General features: G+C 40.1%; 1 protein-coding gene across 3 annotated transcripts in view; it reads left to right on the forward strand.

Annotated features, from left to right (window-relative positions):
• TMC5 (transmembrane channel like 5) overlaps positions 1-21,058 on the forward strand; it is a 1,577,296-nt gene that overhangs the window by 885,452 nt on the left and 670,786 nt on the right. For all 3 annotated transcript variants that reach the window (XM_044089737.1, XM_044089736.1, XM_044089738.1), the window contains 2 exons: positions 2,298-2,382; positions 6,929-7,177. In XM_044089737.1, coding sequence (XP_043945672.1) covers positions 2,298-2,382; positions 6,929-7,177 — 334 coding nt within the window. The remainder of the gene's footprint in view (positions 1-2,297; positions 2,383-6,928; positions 7,178-21,058) is intronic.

The following is a 21,058-nucleotide window of genomic DNA, read 5'->3' on the forward strand; positions in this document are numbered from 1 at the left end:
CTGTGTCCAGATCAAGTTTTGCTAGGATCATTCTCCAGGGGCTCCTGGACCTTTGTCTTTCCTACTCTCAAATGTAGTTAGCTATAGTAATCTACCTTTATAACTAAGGCTATTACAGCAGTGATCAATATGATGATCATAGTAAAATTGTGTAAGCTGAACTTACCATAACAGTAGGTATTTGAATGATCACTGCTTCAGTAGCTGCTACCTCCCTCCCTAGCCCGATCCCCCTTGTTTTTTGGTGTATTTCTTATGCCAAGGTGTGAACATATATGCCTTGTTGTTCTGACAGGAAAGCTCTGAAGAGCTTCATGTCCAAAATTGCCTTTTAGTCAGCTCAGCTTGAGCTGCTTAAGAGTTTGGCTGCATGGAAGGTGCCTTGAAGTTTTGGAAGATGGCTGGCCATTATATCCTTGACAAGATATAACCCCATAATAGCTAATGCTACTGCAGCAGTGACCATTCAAACATCATCTATAAGTTCAATTTACGCAACTGCACTTATGTAGTAATTGTGTGTTGGAACAGTATTGAAAGGTTTCCCTTTCCAGGTGGCTATCCGATTGCATTTCATTTGTCTGCCCTATGCACATCAGAGCTTTGCCATTCAAGCCTAAAACTCATTCCATTTGATCTGTCACCACTTACACAACTTTTTTAAAGAATTCTTCAGCTGATAAAATTTGTGCTGCAGCAACCTCGTCAGTGTTGCATATCTTTCACAGGCATTATAAACTGGATATAATTTCAGTGGGTCTATATTAGATCAGCGAACACTTAAACAAGTGATCGCTGATTGATCTACCTTATTTTAGCAAATGTTCAAAATATCAAAGCAACAGAAACCTGAATTTTTTCCTAGGGAAAAATTGTGGTTGTCTGTTTCTGTTGCTTCGGTATTTTCAGTGCTGTGGTGGAAAGTTACGGGTCAGATTCAGGTAAGTGTGCGATTGTGTGGATGTGAGTGTTAGGGTGGGTTAGGTGAGTTAGGGTTAGGGCTCGGGTTAGGTATGTGTGCGATTGTGTGGACGTGAGGGTTAGGGCGGGTTTAGGTGAGTTAGGGTTAGGGAGCGGGTGAGGTGAGTGTGCGATAGTGACAGACCTTAGGGTTAGGGTTTGAGTTAAGGTAAGTGGATAATTAGTGGTGTGTGCATAGCTTAGTGTAGGGTTAGTTGTCAGATTTTAGGTGTATGTGTGTGGATTTCTGTTTGTTTGGTGTGCTTGTGTTGTGTGTATGTGTTTTGGATCAGCGATTTTTTTTTTCCCTAGGAAAAAAATCGCTGATCTGACAGTTTGAGATTGTAAGCTTTCGCTTACATAAGGTCGATCAATCAGCATTTGCTTTTTTAAGCATTCGCTGATCTAATATAGAACCATTGCAACATCTAGGGCTTCCTATGGGTCACTTCTCTCAAAGGTCTCCTGTCATAATATCACCCAAGTGACTGGTAGCTTTGGATTCTGACTCATCAGTTGGATCAGATGGATGGAATGAAGAGGATACGGTAGTTATATACTTACTATAATGCTGGGGACCTTGCACTCATGTCCATCAAATATTACAACCTTCCTTCCCTCTACCCCCACTCCCAGATTATCCTTTTCTGAGGACCTACCCAAAGCTCTTCTTCAACTGTTTCTCTTTATGGCCAGCTTTGTTGTTGCTTTTTTGGTAGTAAACTCAATCTGAGAAAAGTAGCTGCAATGGTGCATTATGGGCAGGACAAATCTGTAGGAGGTCAGGGCTGGAGCATTAGTTTTGCTGGCTCAGATTCGCCAAGCATCCCAATGACCCATAGTCGTATTGGGCAAAAAAAAAACCTCCCTTTGCAGATGCTGTTGTTTGAACATAATTATTCTGACTGCCAGAATAGCACAAGCTAATGAAGGGGCTGACTTCTTTAGATGTGGCCTGTGTTTTTTTCAGATCTGGGGTATTGTTGGCAAATTCAACACATGAGGAATCTTTGTGCAAGAGGCTAGCATCTACTTGTACAGTAAGTACCTCACACAATTGTACTTTCTTTGCTATGTTAACTGTAATCTAATCAAGTAATTATTTTACACTGATGCTTTCAGTATTAATAAATATCATTATACTGACTAGTAGAACTACACATCTGACCATACCATTCAAGTCCCTCATTTCACTAACAGATTGTGCTTACAATGCAACATATTCATTAATATGTGCATACCAAGCAACTGCCTTAAACATGCTGTTAGCTAATTATGTATGATGTACACCTCAGCTGTATGACTTGGTTTCTCATTTGTGTCATCTGCTATGACAGGAATAGAGTAAAACAAGAAAAAAGTTATGCAGCAAAGAAGAAACAGAGTCAAGTCTGCACAGACTGCTGTCACAGAACATCAGTAGTAAGTATTTTCTTTTCATCACCTTCTTAGTTACCATATATTTTAAAATCTGGTATATGCTGTGTCTAAGTTTACTTATCATCATTTGTTTCTCTTTAATGACTTACTTATTTCTTTGGCCTGATTTCTGAATCCAGAAACGAGCATCTCATTTAGACATTTGTACTGTGATTTCTTTGTTGGCAGTCAGGCTTTCAATTCTCCCATTAAACATTGTCAGCTTTCAGTACTGTTTTCATAATGATTAGCTTTTATTAGTTAGGGCTATCAGCTGAATGTTTGGGAACTCCAAATGAGATCCTCATAAATGTGCAAATTTATGTATGATTAGGGCAAATAGGTACTGCCATATCTCAATGTATCCCCCTCCTGATCTCTCCTATCAGATTTACTATATATACAGGAGTATGGGGTGAATCTTCCGGGTCCATATCACGAAATCAAAATGGCTAAACATCAAACACCGTTTCATTGACCAATAAATATCGAACTACAATTTATGCAAACAGCCAGATCACCAATTTTTTTCCTAGGGAAAAAAATTGGTAGGTCAACCAGACACAACACACCACTTCAAACATTGCAAAGTGGGCGGGCTTCACCCCCCACCCCACCCCCAACTAAATATATCAAGTCTGAGATTGGAATACAGTCAGGAAAAGGGCAAATTCACAGCAACAGCCAAGCAATTTTTTCCCTAGGAAAGAAATCTGTGATCTGACCATTCGTGTAACTTGTAGTTCAATATTTATTGGTTCATGAAATGGCATTCGATGTTTAGCCGTTTCGATTTCATGATATAAACCGGAATCTTCCAATATCAGGGAGTGCAGGAGGTAAAACCAGCAAAAAATGTTTTCAAAAGTGTAGCATTTTTAGCATAAATTGCATTTTCAAATTGTTAGGACATGCAATATTGGGTCTCATTTTTCTGAGATTTCTGAAAGTTGTAACTAAATGTGGCTCATGTGTGAGATCTCTGCCTCAGATGTCCATTAAGAGTGTGTGTGTGGAGGTCTGCATGTCATTCTTGTGTCTGCATGAATTTTGTTTTATTTATTTATTAAGTTATTTACTAGAATTTGTTTACTAAGAAAGTTTACCTGGTTTGTTCATATTGGTAAAAAGTAATGAATAATACAACAATAGCTGCACATCATTTTTAAATGAATAGTACTGGGAAAAATGAACAATACAATAGAAAGTAAAAAGAAAAATAAAAGTAAAAAGAAAGAAAGAAAGAAAGAAAGAAAGAAAGAAAGAAAGAAAGAAAGAAAGAAAGAAAAAGAAAGGAAGAAAGAAAGAAAATAGCAGGGAGTTTAATTAGTCTGGTTTCCTTTCACCTCCCCTAACGTCTTGATCCTTACTGAGACTTTTTACAAAAAGCCAAGAAATCTTGTTACTATAACGTCAGCATCTTTCCCTGTACATTGCCTGAAAATGATCCAGGAAGGATCAGTTGACTCACTGGGATGAACAATACATTAAATGAATGTTGCCCAATCCTTGGGTAAGCAATTCCCTTGGTGACCATAGTGAATTAATTTAGAAAACAAATCTTGTGGCAGTCCTTCCTTACAGAAGAATATCATTATTAACAATAATGTGTTCAAACCATGCCATGTAAAATATATACATATACTGAAACATTTCTGGCAGTACAATAATCTGTTATCTCCAAATATACTTTATGATATGATGTTGTCGATTTTCATTCTGGCCTCAACTTATGGATTTGGGTCTGATCCCTTGGATCTGACTCAGTCGTTGCTAGCGCTTGTGGCAACCAAAAAGCTCTTGAGATCTCCCTTACCCACAATCAGATCTCACCTGACGCTCTGTGCAAATGATGTGGTGACCATTGCTCTCAAGAAGATGTCTTTAGTTTTCTGACTTTATCTTCCATATTGCAAAAAACTTTTAATTTCTTAGGTTACTTTAATTCTCTTACCTTCTGCTTCTCAGTATTTTCTGATTAAAATTTGTCTGTTCTTTCTTTTTTTCCTCTCATACATTTCTGTACCTTAAATATTTTATTACCAAAAAAGTCTTTACTTTTCCTTGCTTTATACTAGCTGTTTTCCTGCTAATTGTTCTAAAATGTGAGAGAAAAAGTAAGGCCTGCCTGGGTTTAACAAATGTCTTAAATGTGGCCACAAGGTTCCTTTTTCAAATGCCCACACTTTATATGTGTACTGCCCCGGACTACTTCATTTACAACAGAACTGCTCCATTTGTCTTGCTTTTAACCACAGAGCCCTGGTTGAATGCAAGAATAAGTTGATTTTAAAAGAGTCACTCCGTTTTTTGGTAAGGTGTTATCTGGAGCTATGTACCCTGAGAAATAAAAAAAAAAGTCTAAATTTTCACCTTCAAGACCTTCTACATCCTCTTCTAAGACTTCAGAGCAGTCAAAGAAAAGACATCCTTGTGATCTAACCTCCCCATTGGATCCTACAAGGAAAAGGCCTAAACCATTGGATCACACCTCAACTTCAGATCCGAGGCAGAAGAAAGAGATTCATGGGATCTGACTTTAACTTCAGATCTGAAACTAAAGAAGAGAGATTTGTTAGATCTGACATCTTTGGATCTGTTGCCAAAATCATCTGATTCAGCCTCTAGTATCTCTTAGCTCCCAAGGACCAGGTACTCTCCTTCTGTGAACCCAGTTCCATCCAGGGTTCCCCCCTCCTTTTGGGAGAGACCTAGATCCCTTTCCATAATTTCCACTCGCTCTTCCAGGACTCTAATAGAAGAAGATGTGGAAAAATTGGTGAGAAGAATTCTGTCAGTGCAGAGTCTCACAGGTGTTTCTTTGGCTCTTACCTCTTTGGGTCAGGAAGTCTGATCTTCCACTACACCCCCTTCTACCAGTTTCTTCTCTGACTACTTCCATGGTCTCACAGTCTTTGGATCCAAGCCTCCCGGCTCCATCTGCTTTAGATCCAAGGATATCCTTATGACCTGATCCAATGCTTGCTCTGAGCACTTTGGTTTGCCAGATCTGAGGTACTGGAATCAACTCCAAAGTTATCGGCATGGCTTAGTTTGGCTCCAGCTTCTGCCTCGGGGGGAACTGTCCTCAGAGCAGGGAGGGACATCAGTTCAAAAGCTGGCCTTTTCAGATCTGGTGTCCTATCCCTCTCTGGGGAGATCTGCATTTGAGACCATGGAGAGAGCGTTGTCTGCCTCAGCAACACAGATGGTTCCTTACCCACTCAGAGCCTCAGTCTGCAGCCTTGATGTCTGTGCTCTTGGAGTCTCACCCTTCTTTTCCACAGGGACAGCTGATACTGAAACCCTAGGCTTCTCAACATGATGTCCCAACTTCTTCTGATACCTCCCCAGAGCATCCTACTGAGGAGGTCTCTAAGATGAAGACATGTAAGAGGAAGCACTTGGAATCCACAGATGCATCTATCACTGAAGATACAGACTTTGCTGAAGGTGAAGGGTCCCCACTGTCACCTCCTGAAGATGTCTCACTTGGAGACATCCTTGAAAATCTAAAACAGAGAGGTGGTTGGAAGTTCAGCAACACTTCACCTGAGGAGTCTGAATTCCTGGAGGCTTTCTGTACTGATCCATCTACCTCATGGGTGACTCTGCCTGCTGATGGGCTCATTGAGTTGACCTCTTGGTGGGCATGGAAGGATCCTGACACCACTGAACCAATACCTCAGAGATCTGACAAAATTATGGCACTGCTGGAAGACAAGCAGTTTTTGGCTAAAGGAGTGCCTGTTGATGCCATTTGCGGAAATCAGTTGCCAAAGTAACTTTAGCCAGATAGCTGACTGATTGTATTTCTTATGTTTATAACAAATTAGGCATTGCCTTATTAAAACCATTACAAGCTCATTCAATTAGATCTATGGCAACTTCATCAGCTTTCCAATCTAGAGTGCCCATGGATGACATTTGTGCAGCAGCAACTTGGGCTACTCCCCATACCTTTATTGCTCATTACAAATTGGCTCAGGTCTCCACAGTTAGAGCATCATTTGGCTCAGTAGTGCTCAGGAATATACCTCCTTGAGTCCACTCAGGATTTTAGGTAGCTGAGGACTCTGTCCCATAAATTGTGGACAGAATGAAAATTGACAACATCAGATAAAGAAGTTATGTACTCACCATAATATTCCATCTGTGTTGTCCATTTTCATTCTTCCTATGCTGGAAGAGTGAGCGGTTAGGGGATGTCACTTCTCTGGTATTGAGCTCCAGATATAGTCTCTTTATTATATGATTACTAATATTTCTTTCTGCTAAGTCAGAAAACAAGATCTGAGGTCCTTGGGGTTGGTGTATTGTGGGTAAGGGAGATGCTTGAGAGCTTTTTGGTTGCCATGAGTTTTAGCAATGGCTGAGTCGGATTCGAGGGATCGGATCCAAACCCATAAGTTGAGGAAGAGTGAAAATGGACAACACAGATGGAACATTATGGTGAGTACATAACTTCTTTTTTTTGTATTTTGCTCAAAACATTGTAGTGGTATTATAATAATATAGCTAAAACAGCATTTTTGTTTTATTATTTCAGTCTTTCAGAAGATTCAAGGAGACTATGTCAGGATTTTTTCAATCAATGCAACTTTGGCAGAAGACTCTGAAAGTCATTGGCGGGAAGTTTGGAACTAGCGTTCTATCTTACTTTACTTTTCTTAAATGGCTTTTGATGTTTAATATCTTCTCCTTCTTGGTGAACTTCAGTTTCATCACCATCCCACAGCTGTTTGACCTACCCCAAAACAACATGAGTTTCTCTGGCCTAGAACTTCTCACTGGGGCTGTAAGTATTTTTAATGTAAATGAATCGAATGTAAATGAATCGAAATGTGTGTTAACACAATTGGTCACTGAATCATAACACCATTTTCTCCATTGATCAGAAGAATGACAGTGTTTAGAAAAAGAGATGTCATAAACAAGACAGGATATTTTAGATATATAGAAAGACACATATTAGAGACAATGTTATGAAGTATGATTATGCATTTTTTCCTATCTTCACAGTACCTGGTTTGGTTATGTATCCTACTCTATGTGCACTTTTTGTCTACATCATAGCTCTCAACCTTCCATCTCCAAAATGATGAACACTAGCCCTCATAATGTGGAACAAATGGGCAAAATGTGGAACACATACTAATGGCTTACTAACAACTTAAACAAGGAAGGTCATAGGATGGTTAAAATATGCTGGTTTTACTTATAAAGAAGATCTTTTAATGAATTAATATGATTAATTTCTATTTACCATGGATTTCACTTAAAAAATTCCTAACACTGAATGTGTGACAATGTCTTTCAATGTGGAACTTCAAGGAACTTTGAGGAACATGAACTTTTTAAGACCCCAAATGAGGTACGTTCCTCGTAATGAGGTACACTTGAGAGGTATGGACTACATATTTTTCCATGAGCAGTAATCAGGTACAGCTCCGAGGAATTGGATAGTTTGCTTTGCTTAATACATATGTGAATAACACACCTTAAAGCTAAGACTACCAGTCTGTTCAATTAGATTCTTGAATTGACAGGGTAGCTCTTCTATTTTGCATTGCTGCAAATGTCATCTGATTTTTCTTTAAGTATTCAGTACAAAAATCATTTTCATTTGGTGGTGGATGAGTACAACATTTTCATTTTTTACTCATCTTAAAAAATATTTTTTAATAACATTTCATAACAGCAGTTATATTTTGAAACAATGTTCTGTACTTGAGATAATTATGTATGAAGATAAACCTGAGTCATTGTTTGTATATTATTATATTATAAAGTTTAAGGTTCACCTATTTTCTTGAACTGGTCTCTATATCTTATAGAATTAAACTAGTTCTGGTCCCTTACTGACTGAGGATTTTTACAGAAGGTTAAGTAGCCTCTTGCTACTATCAACTTCAGGATTATTTCCTGGACAGTGATCCTAATACAGAGGCACATTTGTCTTGCTTGCAATTGTGATTTGAGTGTTTTGCTTATACCTGTGATAATTTTACTATTGCAGAACCTCTAAAAACTAAGAAAAATAGTCACAGGTACATGGGAAATCACTTTAATTGTGCAAAATAAAACTTTTCCACTGAAACAGGAAATCACAATGAATAACAAAATGTATCAGGTTCTAGTGAAAGAAGATGTCAAAAGGTTACTAGTGTTCTAGTTGCAGTTTCTAAGATTTCTAGGTAAAAACAAATTCCCAGTAAGTTAAAAATGTCCATTGAATCCCTGAAACGGTTTTCTACTTCTCTAGAAGTTGCCAGGTAATGCTGCTCTGTGATCATTTGAGATTTCTTGGTTTATAAGGTGTAACACTTGCATTTTTATTGCAGTTTGTCTGTTTGTTTTCTTGGAGTTTCAAGGCATTCTTTGTTGGCAAACATTTGTCTTGTATTCTTTGACTGCAAAAGGATTAATTTAATTTGAACCATGGGAGAAGTTGAGAAGTAACATTTTTAGATAAGGAAAAAAGAACAGGACTTATTTGTTACTTGCCAGGTTAAGCTGTTCTGTGACAATTCTGAATTTTTTCCCACACTTCCCTCCCTGTTTCTGCTGTCCTTATAAGCCAGTGGCTGCTGAATTGCTTGCTCCTTGTGTAAATTTGAATTGAAGCTCCGCCCAGTATTATAGCTCATACTGGGAACCAGCTTGGGATAGTGTTTATTTATTTATTTTTTTTGCTCCTGAGAGAGAGGGAGCAGAGGGGCATTTATTCCTAACCATCTCTGGTTTGCTGTGTATACAAACTGATGTGGTTGATGTTTCAGTGGGGACATCTTCAGTTTATTTTCAGACCACAGTGCAGCTTATTTCTCTGTTTAAGCTACTAAATGTCCTGCCTAGTCTACAAAGAGAATACTATAACAATCATACAGATGCCTACACCATATGGGATAAGGCACTTTATCGCTAGACAGTATTCCACCTGTTCACAGGAACTGACTTGGGATAAGTGCTACTGTTTTGCTGCTGGTAAGAGAAGGAGAAAGAGGGGCATTAATTCTGAGCTGTGCACAGCTACAATGAGATTAACATTAGTAGTAGCCAATAGATGAATCATTATTGTTTATCATTCTTGTCAACCTTGCTTACTTCCTCCAATTAAAGATCCAATAAAAGCAGTACTGCTTCTATCATGGTGGACCCATGGTTTCCTCATAATTCTTCACTTGGCAGTCTGCTAACTAGAAGTTTTAAAGTAGTGCAACAACTGTTTCATGATCATTAATAATGCTTTATGCCTGGAACACTAATTTCATACGTGAAGGATGTAAACACTTACTTAGTTTAAGTGCTTCTCTATCAACAGCATATGGTATCAGTAAGCAGCTGCAAAATACCCTACCATCATTTTACTGAAGTTGTTAAAAAATCTCTGCCTAAGCCTTTCAGTCCCCAGTGTAGCAAGCTTTAGCCACAAAGGGATTCATCCACATCTACACCCATGTTTACTGCTATTTTAACTCACCAAAACTATAAGCATGTATACCTGAGTCCCCATACACTTACAAAGAATCACAAGAGTTACAAGGTCATAGGAATTATAAGAATCATAGGAAATACAAGGCTATTTGACCAGGGGGCAAGTGTCCCTTGCCAATAACCACCCTCAGGCTCTACCAGTTTTTCAAAGAGGGCAATGTCTGTAAGTCTTGGAGTGTATTTTAGGTTACCAATACAATTTTCTAAGTTATATCTGAAAGCAGAATCCAAATTGCACCACAATGGGAAGCACTGTGTGATGACCCTGTCCCTTTATTTAGTTTTATTTATTTTATCTATTCCTGATGTAGATTCAGATCTCTTAGTCTGCTGTTGGCTATGTTGTTTGACACATCAAGAACAAGGAGGTCTTGGATAATATTATCTCTGAAGGTATGGTAAGCAAGGCATAGGCCTTCCCCCAAGAATCTATGTGAAGCTGAGCACAAGGAGTGCGACTTCAGCCTTCCCTGATAGCTAAGCATTTTGAGGCTTGAGATCCTTTTTGTTAGGAACCTGTGCAATCTTTTGAGTTTTTTTGATATGTCTAATGTGTAACATGCCAAATAGTCCTTTATATTCTATTATGGTTTCATTGATGAAGAAATGTTGGCCTATCAGACCACTTTAAGGAAGTGGTTGTTGGATATAATGTGTGTATGGGGGGTGACTCTGTGTTTTTGGGATGGGGATGATAGTTTCAGGGGACACATTTGCAGCAAACTTGTTAACCAGTATGTTGGTGATATCATTAGGATATGACTGGGAGCTACAATTATAGATAAGTTCTAAGCAGTGATGTAAATTATTCCTTCATTTTCTATCTTAACTGAAAAGGATTGAAGGTTATCCTTAGTCTCAGAAGCAGGCCTCTTTCTGGTCTTAATTGTTAACTTCAGTTTCCTGGTGAGGTGTTTTCCATTCTCATTGTAATGGTTCTGACCTTGCAATGTAATCTAAACAGTTTTTTATTTATGTTGTGAAGTTCATGTATTGACCACTTGTGGGGTTGGACATAGTAAAGATGGTCCTATTACTGTATTTATCTAAATGAACATAAAGCTGTCCTTCCATATCACTGTTGCAGTATTCATAACCTAAGGGATCTCCTGCTAAGGATAGCCCAATGTCTGGCCAGTATACCAAAGCCTTTAATAGATATAGGCATTGTACATCATACGTATGCTCCCAGCACAAGGCATAGGCCATAAAGGTGATGTACAGATGGACACACTCAGAACTTCTTTGGTGCCAGTCAAAATTCCATCATTGAACATTGGTCTGAATGCCGTCTTTCTTTTTTACTCAGCGCTGTTGTGTTCATGTCATCCAGAAAGGGAAAATGTCAGTGTGGGAGGCAGATTCCCTATAAAGACCATCATGCTTTTCAATACGTGCTCAGTCTGTATCTGCCAAGCTTTTGTCCCTAAGACCTAATGTAGTCATCTCTCCTCTTTATCTATTTACCTTGAAAACCAATATCTTAAGTTGTTTGCCTAAGGTGCTATGTAGGAGTCTTCCCGTCCCGAGGGTCAGATGTTTGTCAAGAAAAAGGCATAAAAAAATTAGGTTTGATACTGACACAGCTGCTGTGCAGCCTCACCTGGACATTTATCTCAAAGCCAGTGAAAGCCCAGAAGATCATCCAGTGGTTGTCTCAGATTCATCTGCCATGACCCCGTTGGAGGCTGACATGGATCTGACTTCTCACATGTCCTTGGAGGCTTTACAAATGTCTGCTTCTGACACTGGCCTTAGTGGGTGTTTCATGCAGACATCCCACAGGAAAAAAAAAAACAGAAACCTAAACATACAGTATTTTCCCTGTAGATAAGGATCCCCAATGTGAATGGCATGATTTTACTCAGGGGTTATTTAATGCTTTAATGGCTTTAAAGCCTCCTCAAGATGTGTCTGTGAGTGTCTCTCCCTGGTCTTCCACTCCTCTTCAAAGAATCAGGGAACTAGACTCATCAGATGAGGATCCGGATTATGGGGAAGTGTCTATGGTTTACTCTTCTCAAATCCCTTACCCCTTGGACTATGGTTCAGAGGAAGATGATTCTTTTAGTCCAGCTTCCCTTTTGGATGAACTCTCCTTTGGGAATACTTTTACTCGCATGATGGTGTTTTTAACTGTGATTGTTCTCAAGTCTCTGACATTCATAAAAGGCATTATGAGCTCCTCCAGATGGAGTAGCCTAAGCCATCAACTGCCCCCTACCCCCATTCTGGCTGCCAACTGGATACCTTTTTAGCAGCTTCTGTGTCCCCTGATTTTTAGCCCCCTGCACTCAAAAAACTTGATAAACTATTTTACAATGTGCCTGATGAATGTAAATTTCCCTATAAATGCCTTTCTATTGACCCTTCTGTAGTGTCTGTCTCTTTTGAGAAGCCCTCCAAGCTGTTGCCTTCTACCAAGCTACTCTCTTCTGATAAGGATAGTGGGGCTATGGAAAGGCTAGCCGAAAAGGTTTACACTGCTATCACATTGGCCCATCAACTACCAGATTCATATAACCTGGTATGTTTTGGTCCTCTGTTTTCAGGTTTCCAAAGTGGTTTCCGAAGGGAAGGAGTCTGCCCTTTCCCTGTTGGGTTTTACTTCTCAAGTTGCTCACCACTGTATCAAATGCAGCTGTAATGCAGCTGATATCTCCTCCAGGGCTGCTGCCTTTGGTTCTTTTATGAGTCGTTATTCTTGACTTCACCTTCAGTCTTTGCCTGATGACATTAAGGCCAAACTGCTGGATGCTCCTTTAGATAATAAAAATCTTTTTGGTGTTGCTGCTACTGAACTTTCCAAGTCTGTCCAGGAAAAGGGTAAGGCCTTACAAGAGCTGAAACATATTTTTGTTTCTCCTATTCCTACATTTCAGAGGAATTGCCCCTTCAAATCTGCTTTTGTTTGTAGGCAGTCTCCCCTTCTGCCTAAGGGAAAAGAATGATTTTAGATGTGTACCTCCTGCTAAGTCCACTCAAACCCCTACCTCTCAAAAACCTGCTTTTTGGGGTAAACCAGGCTCGATTTGACAATTTCTTTCCCCTTTCCCTCAGCTAGGTTCCCTTATTCTTCTGTCTTTCCCTGTCTCTTCCAAATTGGTTATTTCATGGTTTAGAAATCCCTTCCTCCCTTTTATGGTATTCTTCAACCTCCTCTGGAACAACATCCTCTTTTCCCAGAGGTGTTCCATTCTCTTTTGGTCCAGGGCACTGTTCATGCTGCGCCTTCTGGCCAGGAAAGGAAGGATTTTTATTCCAAAGTGTTTTTGGTTCCCAGAAAGGAAGGAACTTGAAGACCAAGTCTGTATCTTTCCCTGATCAACACCTTTCTTATGATTCCTTCATTTTGAATGTTGTCTCTTCAGACTCTAGTCCCCCTTCTTCTACACCAGACCTTTCTGGTCTCTCTGGATCATAAAGGTGCCTGCCGTCATATCCCCATCCATCACCTTTTCAGGAAAAGTTTATGTTTATGCATTTCTTCCTAGCATTTTCAGTTCTCTCCTTTGTCCTTTGGCCTCTCTACTGTCCCAAGGGTATTCACCAAATGTTTCTCTGCTGTCATTGCCTTTTGCAGGATGAGAGGAATTCAGATCTTTCCCTATCTGGACAATCTGGTTATTCAAACTTCTTCCCCCAGTGCTGTGCTTCAGGATCTCCAGTTTATTGTTTTCCTATTACATAATCTGAGGTTCATTATAAACTTTCAGAAATCAGCTCTGATGCCTTCTTAGGGTCATATTTTCCTCACTTGCAGGCTTCAGAACATTCCTATGTTGGCATCTCTGCCTGTTTCCAAGGACCTGTCACTTACTGCCTTTTTCCAGTCTCTTCTATGGCTTCAGTCACAGTCAGGGAATTTCTCAGGATCCTCAGGTTCATGACTTCTTCCAATCCCATGCTCCCTCTGGCAAAACTTCATACAAGAAAGCTTCAGTGGTACCTCAGGTCAGTGTGGCTTCAACATTGTCACCTTCTGAACTTTCTGGTACCCTTCTTTCCCTGTCTCAAGTTCAAGCTTCAGTGGTGGATTCATCAATTTTCTCTCAAACTGGAGCTTTCTAGCATCCATTACTAAAGAGGGCAGAAGGCTAAATAAATACCTTGTTGCTCCAAAAAACAGGTGGTATTAGAGCAAAAGCCAGGTAGCAGATGCCATGGTAGAAATAGTAGCCATCAAAACGATGCTTGCTGAAGGCAGATCATCTGTCTGTCTGTCCCCCTGATGGAGAAACTAGGGTTTGGGATAGATTTGGGAAGTGAGTCTACACTTTAGCTACCTTTGCCTTCATGTCACTGAATTATTTCACACATATTACAAGGCTTCAGAAAGAACTGACAAAACAGTTTTCTAAATCTCTCTCTTGAGGTCCATGTCTGCAGAGGAAAGGAAAATATTGAGTTCACAGACTGGCCATAGTTCAGTCCCTATCAAATGTTTCTGTGCATCTGATATCCAATGCAACTGAGGGCACTTCAAGAGATGCAGGTACAGGCATTTCCATAATAAGACATGCTTGGATGTACTTGTGTGACTTTGTAGAGCTCTTCAAGACATCTTTTACTCATGCCCCCTAGGATATTTTGACTTTCTTTTTTGACCCGAGGTTAAAGACACACTCTCCAGAAGTCAAGAGGATGGAAAGACCCTTTCTGCCAAGGGAATATGGTTTTCTACCCCACAGAGGTCCTTTTTTAGAAATCAGAAAGGGGCAGGAAGCTGTGGTTCTAGAAGTCTCAAGGGCTTTTCTTGGACACTTCTTGAGATAGCCCCCCCCCCCAATGGCAGAAGGGAAAAATTCTAATGGTGAACATCACTCTCGAGGCAGAGGAAGCTCACCAAACCAAAGCTTCAGGGGTCCTTTGAGAGACTTTTTCAGTGCTTCTGAATGGTTGCCCAATTGCTGCACTCTGGAGGCAGTCAGGGTATGCTTATCTCTGCACCTAGAAGCCTGCACATCCATCAACAAAGATGTCTGGGTGTGGAAAGTCATAACCAGAAGCTATTTCATTCCGTTTATTGGTCTACCCCCACCACAAAACAAAATGCCCAATGTACCACCCTCACAAATAAAGGCAGTGGGTATAGAAATAAAAAAGCTGCAAGACAAACAAATCATCCAGGTGACCTCACCAAACTAACACAGATCTGGAACTTGGATTTCTTTTAGTGCCAAAACGACTGTGGACCTCAGGGCAATTTTGGACTTTAGCCACCTCAATCATTATGTCAAACACATTAAGTTCCAGATGGTCATGGTAGAGTCAATCCTTCCTCTACTGATAAAGGACAATTGTATGTGCTCAATAGACATTCAAGATGTGTACTACCACATCAGAATCGACATGCAGTAGAGAAGGCTTCTTCACTTCTGCCCGGGGGCCAGTCACTTCCATTTCAGAGCCCTGACCTTTGGTTTCATCATAGCCCTCAGTGTTCATCAAGTGTATGACAGTAGTTGCAGCTCACATCAGAGTGCAAGGGTTGTGTGTGTTCCCCTACTTGGACAAGTGTCTCATCAGCACCCCTACCAGGCTTCTTCTAGTCCTGAACAGGGATTATCTGCTCCATCTTTGCTCACTACTGGGTATAACAGTGAATCACGAGAAATCACATTTTTTTCTGGTATAGACCTTGGAGTTTATAGAAGCTCACTTAGATACCGCAGCACAGATAGCATGACTACTGAACTGCAGACTGTTCACCCTATGCAACCAGGTTCTACAGTTTCTACCCTGTCAAAAGCCACCAATCAGATTGTCCCTTCAACTTTTGTTGTTGGTGGCTTCAATTTCTTTAGCTCCCTTGGCAAGATATAAATATGAGTTCTTTGCTGAACACTGGCAGTTCAGTGGTCCATCATGTATCAATCTATGAGAAACATTTCAGTACACATGTAGAATGGTAGGTACACTCTCCCAGTGTTCCTCAGAGCTGACTCTTTGTCCCTAATCCTTTTAAAGCCATGGTGACCTTAGATGTTTCCCAACTAGGATTGGGGGGACATTACATGGGAAAGACACTCCAAAGCACAATGGTCTTCCTCTGAGGCCAAACTTCACAACAATGTCAGTCTAACATTGCAGGCCTTTCAAGATGACATTCCTCTAGGAATGATCTCTGTCCAGGCAGACAACATGTCAGTAATTAAGTACATCAACATGCAAGGGGGAAAACATTCTACCCATTCTGTCAAGAAGCCATGAGTGTCTGGCAGTGGGTGATATCTTCCAACCGCTTTCTGATAGCAATGCACATATTAGGGAAGTCCAGTGTTCTAGTGGATAGGTTGAGGAGGTTAATTCTGCTACCTCACAAGTGGTATCTCAATCTAACAGCAACAAAACAACTTTTTCCTCAGTGGGGTCATCCCCACAATGGGGGAGTCACAGAGAAATGCTCTAATACATGCCTGCCCCCAGGTCTCCTCTGTACCTTTCCTCCTACCCTGCTAATCCCAAAATTCTTACAGACAGCTCTGATATAGTGAAGATTAATGTCAACTCACACTGAGTATTAATAATATATGTAATATAGTTATTTACATAATTTATTTCTTCACATTTATTACTTTCATAAGTTTCCAATGATGCTGTTTCTATACATTTTGTAACATGTCAAAATAGCAAATTTGCAGTGGGACTTTGGTTCAAAGAATTGTGGAAACTGTCTAAATACTGGAATTATGGGATTGCTGTGCCTGCTTTCCCAAGTTCTATTATATGCAGGTATTGTGCATATATAAATGCTGTTTGGAATGCTAGCCATGAAGAAGATAATGCGAGCAGGATAAAAACATGATGTTATGATTTATTGTTACAGTGACCATTCTTCAAATATATACTATTATTGTTATGATTTGTTGTTACAGTGACCGTTCCTCAAAGATATACTGTTATTTTTATGCTTTATTGGTACAGTGACCATGCCTCAAAGATATACTGTTTTTGTTATGATTTATTGTTACAGTGACCATTCCTCAAAGATACACTGTTATGGCAAGTATCTTACAAACTAGTGCACTTTTCTTCCAGTTTACAAGACAGAAATAGATCTAACTCCACAAGTTATTAGAAAAAAAAAAAAAAAGAAAACCTCCATATGTATATGAATGGTATTGTGTAACTGAATAAATACAACTATCTAGTGTTCAGAAAACCTGGATTTAAATCAATGGGGTTTTGGTCCTTCTTATTCATGTTTTTCAAACCTTGTACAATTATGGCACTTGTTGATATTTTACCTTGTTCTGTTGCCATTGTAGCTTTGCCCAACACATTTGATGCAGTCACACATAATTAATTACTTAATTATACAACTTAGCTATTAATTTGTATATAAGACAGTGAATTAGTAACTGGTTAAATCACAGAGAATTTAGGCTTTACAATAAAAGGTAAGCTTTCATCTTATAAATATATTTTTCTGGGATGCATCATAGCTCAGTTTTTGAATAATTATTTTCTAATATCTGGCGTGAATGTTTTTGGTTGTAAATTAAGAGGAATTACTACAGATAATGAAATTGTATTAAAATTCCAAAAAGTATTATGAATTTTAGAACTGATGGTTATAAATCTACAAATAAATTTAGCAGAACTGGGTATCATGCACTTAAGAAACTTTAAAATCCTCAAAACCTTCTAGCTGAACAATGGTGTCATTAATGTTAAATCACATAATATTCTGAGGACATAGGTTCATAGGTAGGTACTAGGCTATTGGCCCTAGGGCCTATATAAGCCTAGCCAAAAAGGCACCCTGGCTTTCGCCACCCAAGAAAATTATTTTCCTGTGCCACTGTTGAGCAGGTGGTGTGCCAGTTCATTCTGTAGTTCGTGTAGAACGCAGCCTGGGATGTTGTCAGGTCCCATGGATGCTGTGTTCTTGGCTTTGGAGAGTGTGGCTTTTACCTGTGCAGCCGTGATTACAGAAATTTTGCATTCTCCCAGTATAGAGATGGGCCCTTTAGGGGGTGAGATGGGGGTAAAGTTAGTACTGAACCTATCTGCCAGGATGTTGGCAATATCAGTTGGTTCTGTATATTTAGTGCCATTGTGCTGTAACTCAGAGCAGATCTGAGTGTTGCCATTGAGATTCTTGACATAGCTATAGAATGCGTTGTGGTTGTCTATAGAATCAGTGGTAATTTTGTTTTTGTAACTAGCTTTGGAGGATTTTATGAGGGATCTCAGCTTCTTCCTGAGGCTGACCAGGGAGTTCCTCCAATCATGGGATTTTACTCTTTTTAGCAACAGTTTCTTTCTTCTGTTGTAGAGTTTGTTTATGGCAGGGGACCACTAGATTGGCTTCCTTTTTTTGGACAATAGCATCTTGGTTCTGTTAGGGATGGCACGATCCATGCACTCGTGTAAGTGCTTATAAAGTGCATTTGTGTAGGATTCAGCAGTCGCACCTCTATTGTCCGTCTGCATGGGTGTCGTGAAGTTTGCTACTTCTGTCTTAAGAAGCATGAAGTTGGCTTTGGAAAAAAATTTTTACAATGCTTTCCCTAATGGGGGTGGGAGCGGGATGTGGATGTCTAGGGTAATTAGCTTGTGGTTGGATCTAACAACATTAATTATAGAAAACTAATTTTAATGTCTGCATATCAGTTTCACTCAGGAAAGCCTTCAAATATCTTTTATTTTTTATGCAAGACAAAATTTTTTATATCTTTTAGGAGATGCATTGCCCTAGCTCCATTTTAATCTTTACTGGTGCATAAAGCATTGGATTATAATAATGCCTTTTGCTATTATACTAACACAAAACTGCTGAAACTTGAAAGGGCACATACACATTTATACCAGCAGAATGAGAGAATTTTGGAACAAGATTATGAAGGGAATTCAATAAAGCCTACATGGACTTTTTTTCCATGTAGGTATGGTGGCACGGTGCTTACATGAAAGCAGATGTGCAATCCAGTAAACAGAGCTGGGGGATGTGCATGACTGCAAATCACCTCATAAGCAGCGGTAGTGCATGCAAATGAGGGAGGTAGAGTGATCCAGCAAGCAGATAGGCAGTCCTGCAGACCCCATGTTCCTGTCTGTAATCTACATGGAAACATTCTATGTATAGAATGATAGACAACAGGAGCTGTAAAACTGCAGTTAGAAGGACAGAAATAGCATAGCAGACACAGATATGTGCGAACTATCCACCGTGTGTCCAAAACCATATGGAAAATAATTTAAAATATATTTTTTTTAATAATCAGGCTGTATTTGTGTGGCGCACATCAGTGCACAAAAATATGCGCTATGAAAAAAAAATTTAAAAAAGTGTGAAAATGTAATTTAATAGTATATGACAGTACTGCATGACAGGACCTTACAGGACATCTGCAATGATGGAATGGTGCTGTTGTGAAGGAGGCAGGGTCAGGAACCGTGCAGTATCCAGATTGTGTGCGTGGATCCCTGTGCAAATGAGGTGGAGTTACTGAATAGCACAAATGGGTATCCGTGTCCACAGATCCCATCTGCCTAGGCACAGAATCATGTTGGTGTTCTCAGAAGAGGTAGCTGACATCAAAATGGGGTGTGTCTGCAGACTTTTAAGCTCATTGGAGTTCAGTGGCACCTGCCTGCATGAGCAAGGGGGTGTATACATTGACAGCTAAGCTTTGTTTACCTTCAGGGCATGTGTTTTTATTTGTTTGCATGGCATGCCACTGTGCTGAGCATGTCCGGCCATGGGGGTGTGTCTAGTGACTGCTGAGCATTGTTTATCATTGTTCATAGGTTCATAGGTTCATAGGCTGATACTAGGCTATCTGCCCTAGGGCATTTCTAAGCCTAGCCAGAGTGTGTTTGGCTTTCGCCACACTTTTACATTAGTTGACTGTGCCTCTGTATAGTAGGTCACAGAAGATAGCCCTTTTAAGGTTAGTTTACTGTGCCTCTGTCTAGTAGGGACACAGAAGAGATCCCAGGGGTAAACCTACGATTTCCCATCCACTCGTCAGGATTTCTCTTGAAGAGGGTCATTGAGGGGCTCTGCCTAACATGGATTGGGATTTTGTTCCAGAGTGAGGGGAGCCTCTGGGATAAGAATCTGTCCCTCCAGCATGTCCTATTTATTTCTGTGCTGAGGTTTAAGTCCCTGGAGCATGTAGCTCTAAGGGATTTGGATTTCCTGAGGTGGAGCATGTCCATTAATTCTGGTTTGGACATGGCTTTATACGTCAGGCACAGATCGCCTCTGAGTAGGCGGTAAGCAACTGAGTAGAGCTGGAGTTTCTTTAGCTTAACTGCATAGGGCATCTGTTTGAGTCCCTTGATCCTCTTGGTGAGGTACTTTTGGGGTCTTTCCAGTTGCTGCAGGTGTCGGGTAAGGTACATCCCAAATGGGGCATTGTATTCAATTATGGGCCTGATGAGTGATGAGTAGAGGGGCACAATGACCTCTCTTGATCTAGATGTAAACCCTTTCGTGATAAGGTGGGCTATATAGAAGGTCTTTCTAACCACTTTGGCAATGTGATTGTCAAAGGAGAGATTGCTATCTACTTGGGTCCCCAAATCCCTAATTACTTCTTCTGTACTTAATGGATTACCACCTATGTGGTAATTTGTGGGCACTTTGTTTTTCCCAAAGGGGATGACTATGCACTTTTTGGCATTTAGCTTTAGGCCATGGCTCTGGCACCAATTATCAGTCTCTGTGAGACCCTTTTTGAGGATGCTTGTGTCAGTCGGAGAGTCGATTATGGCACCCAGTTTGCAGTCATCTGCGAACTTTGTCAGCCATAGTCCTCCCATGTTAGCCTGTACCTCAGAAAAATATATACCGAACAAGAGATGTCCCAGGACTGAGCCTTGTGGGACGCCACTTGTAACTGGTTTAGAGTCTGACATGGCACCTGCAATTCTGACCATGTGGGTTCTATCCCTGAGCCAGTTTGCAACCCATCTTGTGACATAGAGGTTGATATTTAAGCTGGTGAGCTTATTTATGATGCCCGAGTGGGGTATTGTGTCAAAGGCTTTTGCAAGGTCCAGGTAGGCTGTGTGGACTACTTTCCTTTCATCTATGGCGTTGGTGACTGTTTCAAAGAAGTCAACCAGGTTCAAGAGGGAAGATCTGCCCTTAACAAGGCCAAATTGGGTAGGATCCAATGTTTGGAGGTTCCCAATGTCTTTGTTTATGAGTTCCATGATGATA

This window comes from Protopterus annectens, chromosome 12.part0 (assembly GCF_019279795.1).
Source record: "Protopterus annectens isolate FY-2018-M chromosome 12.part0, PAN1.0, whole genome shotgun sequence".
Lineage (NCBI taxonomy): Eukaryota > Metazoa > Chordata > Ceratodontiformes > Protopteridae > Protopterus > Protopterus annectens.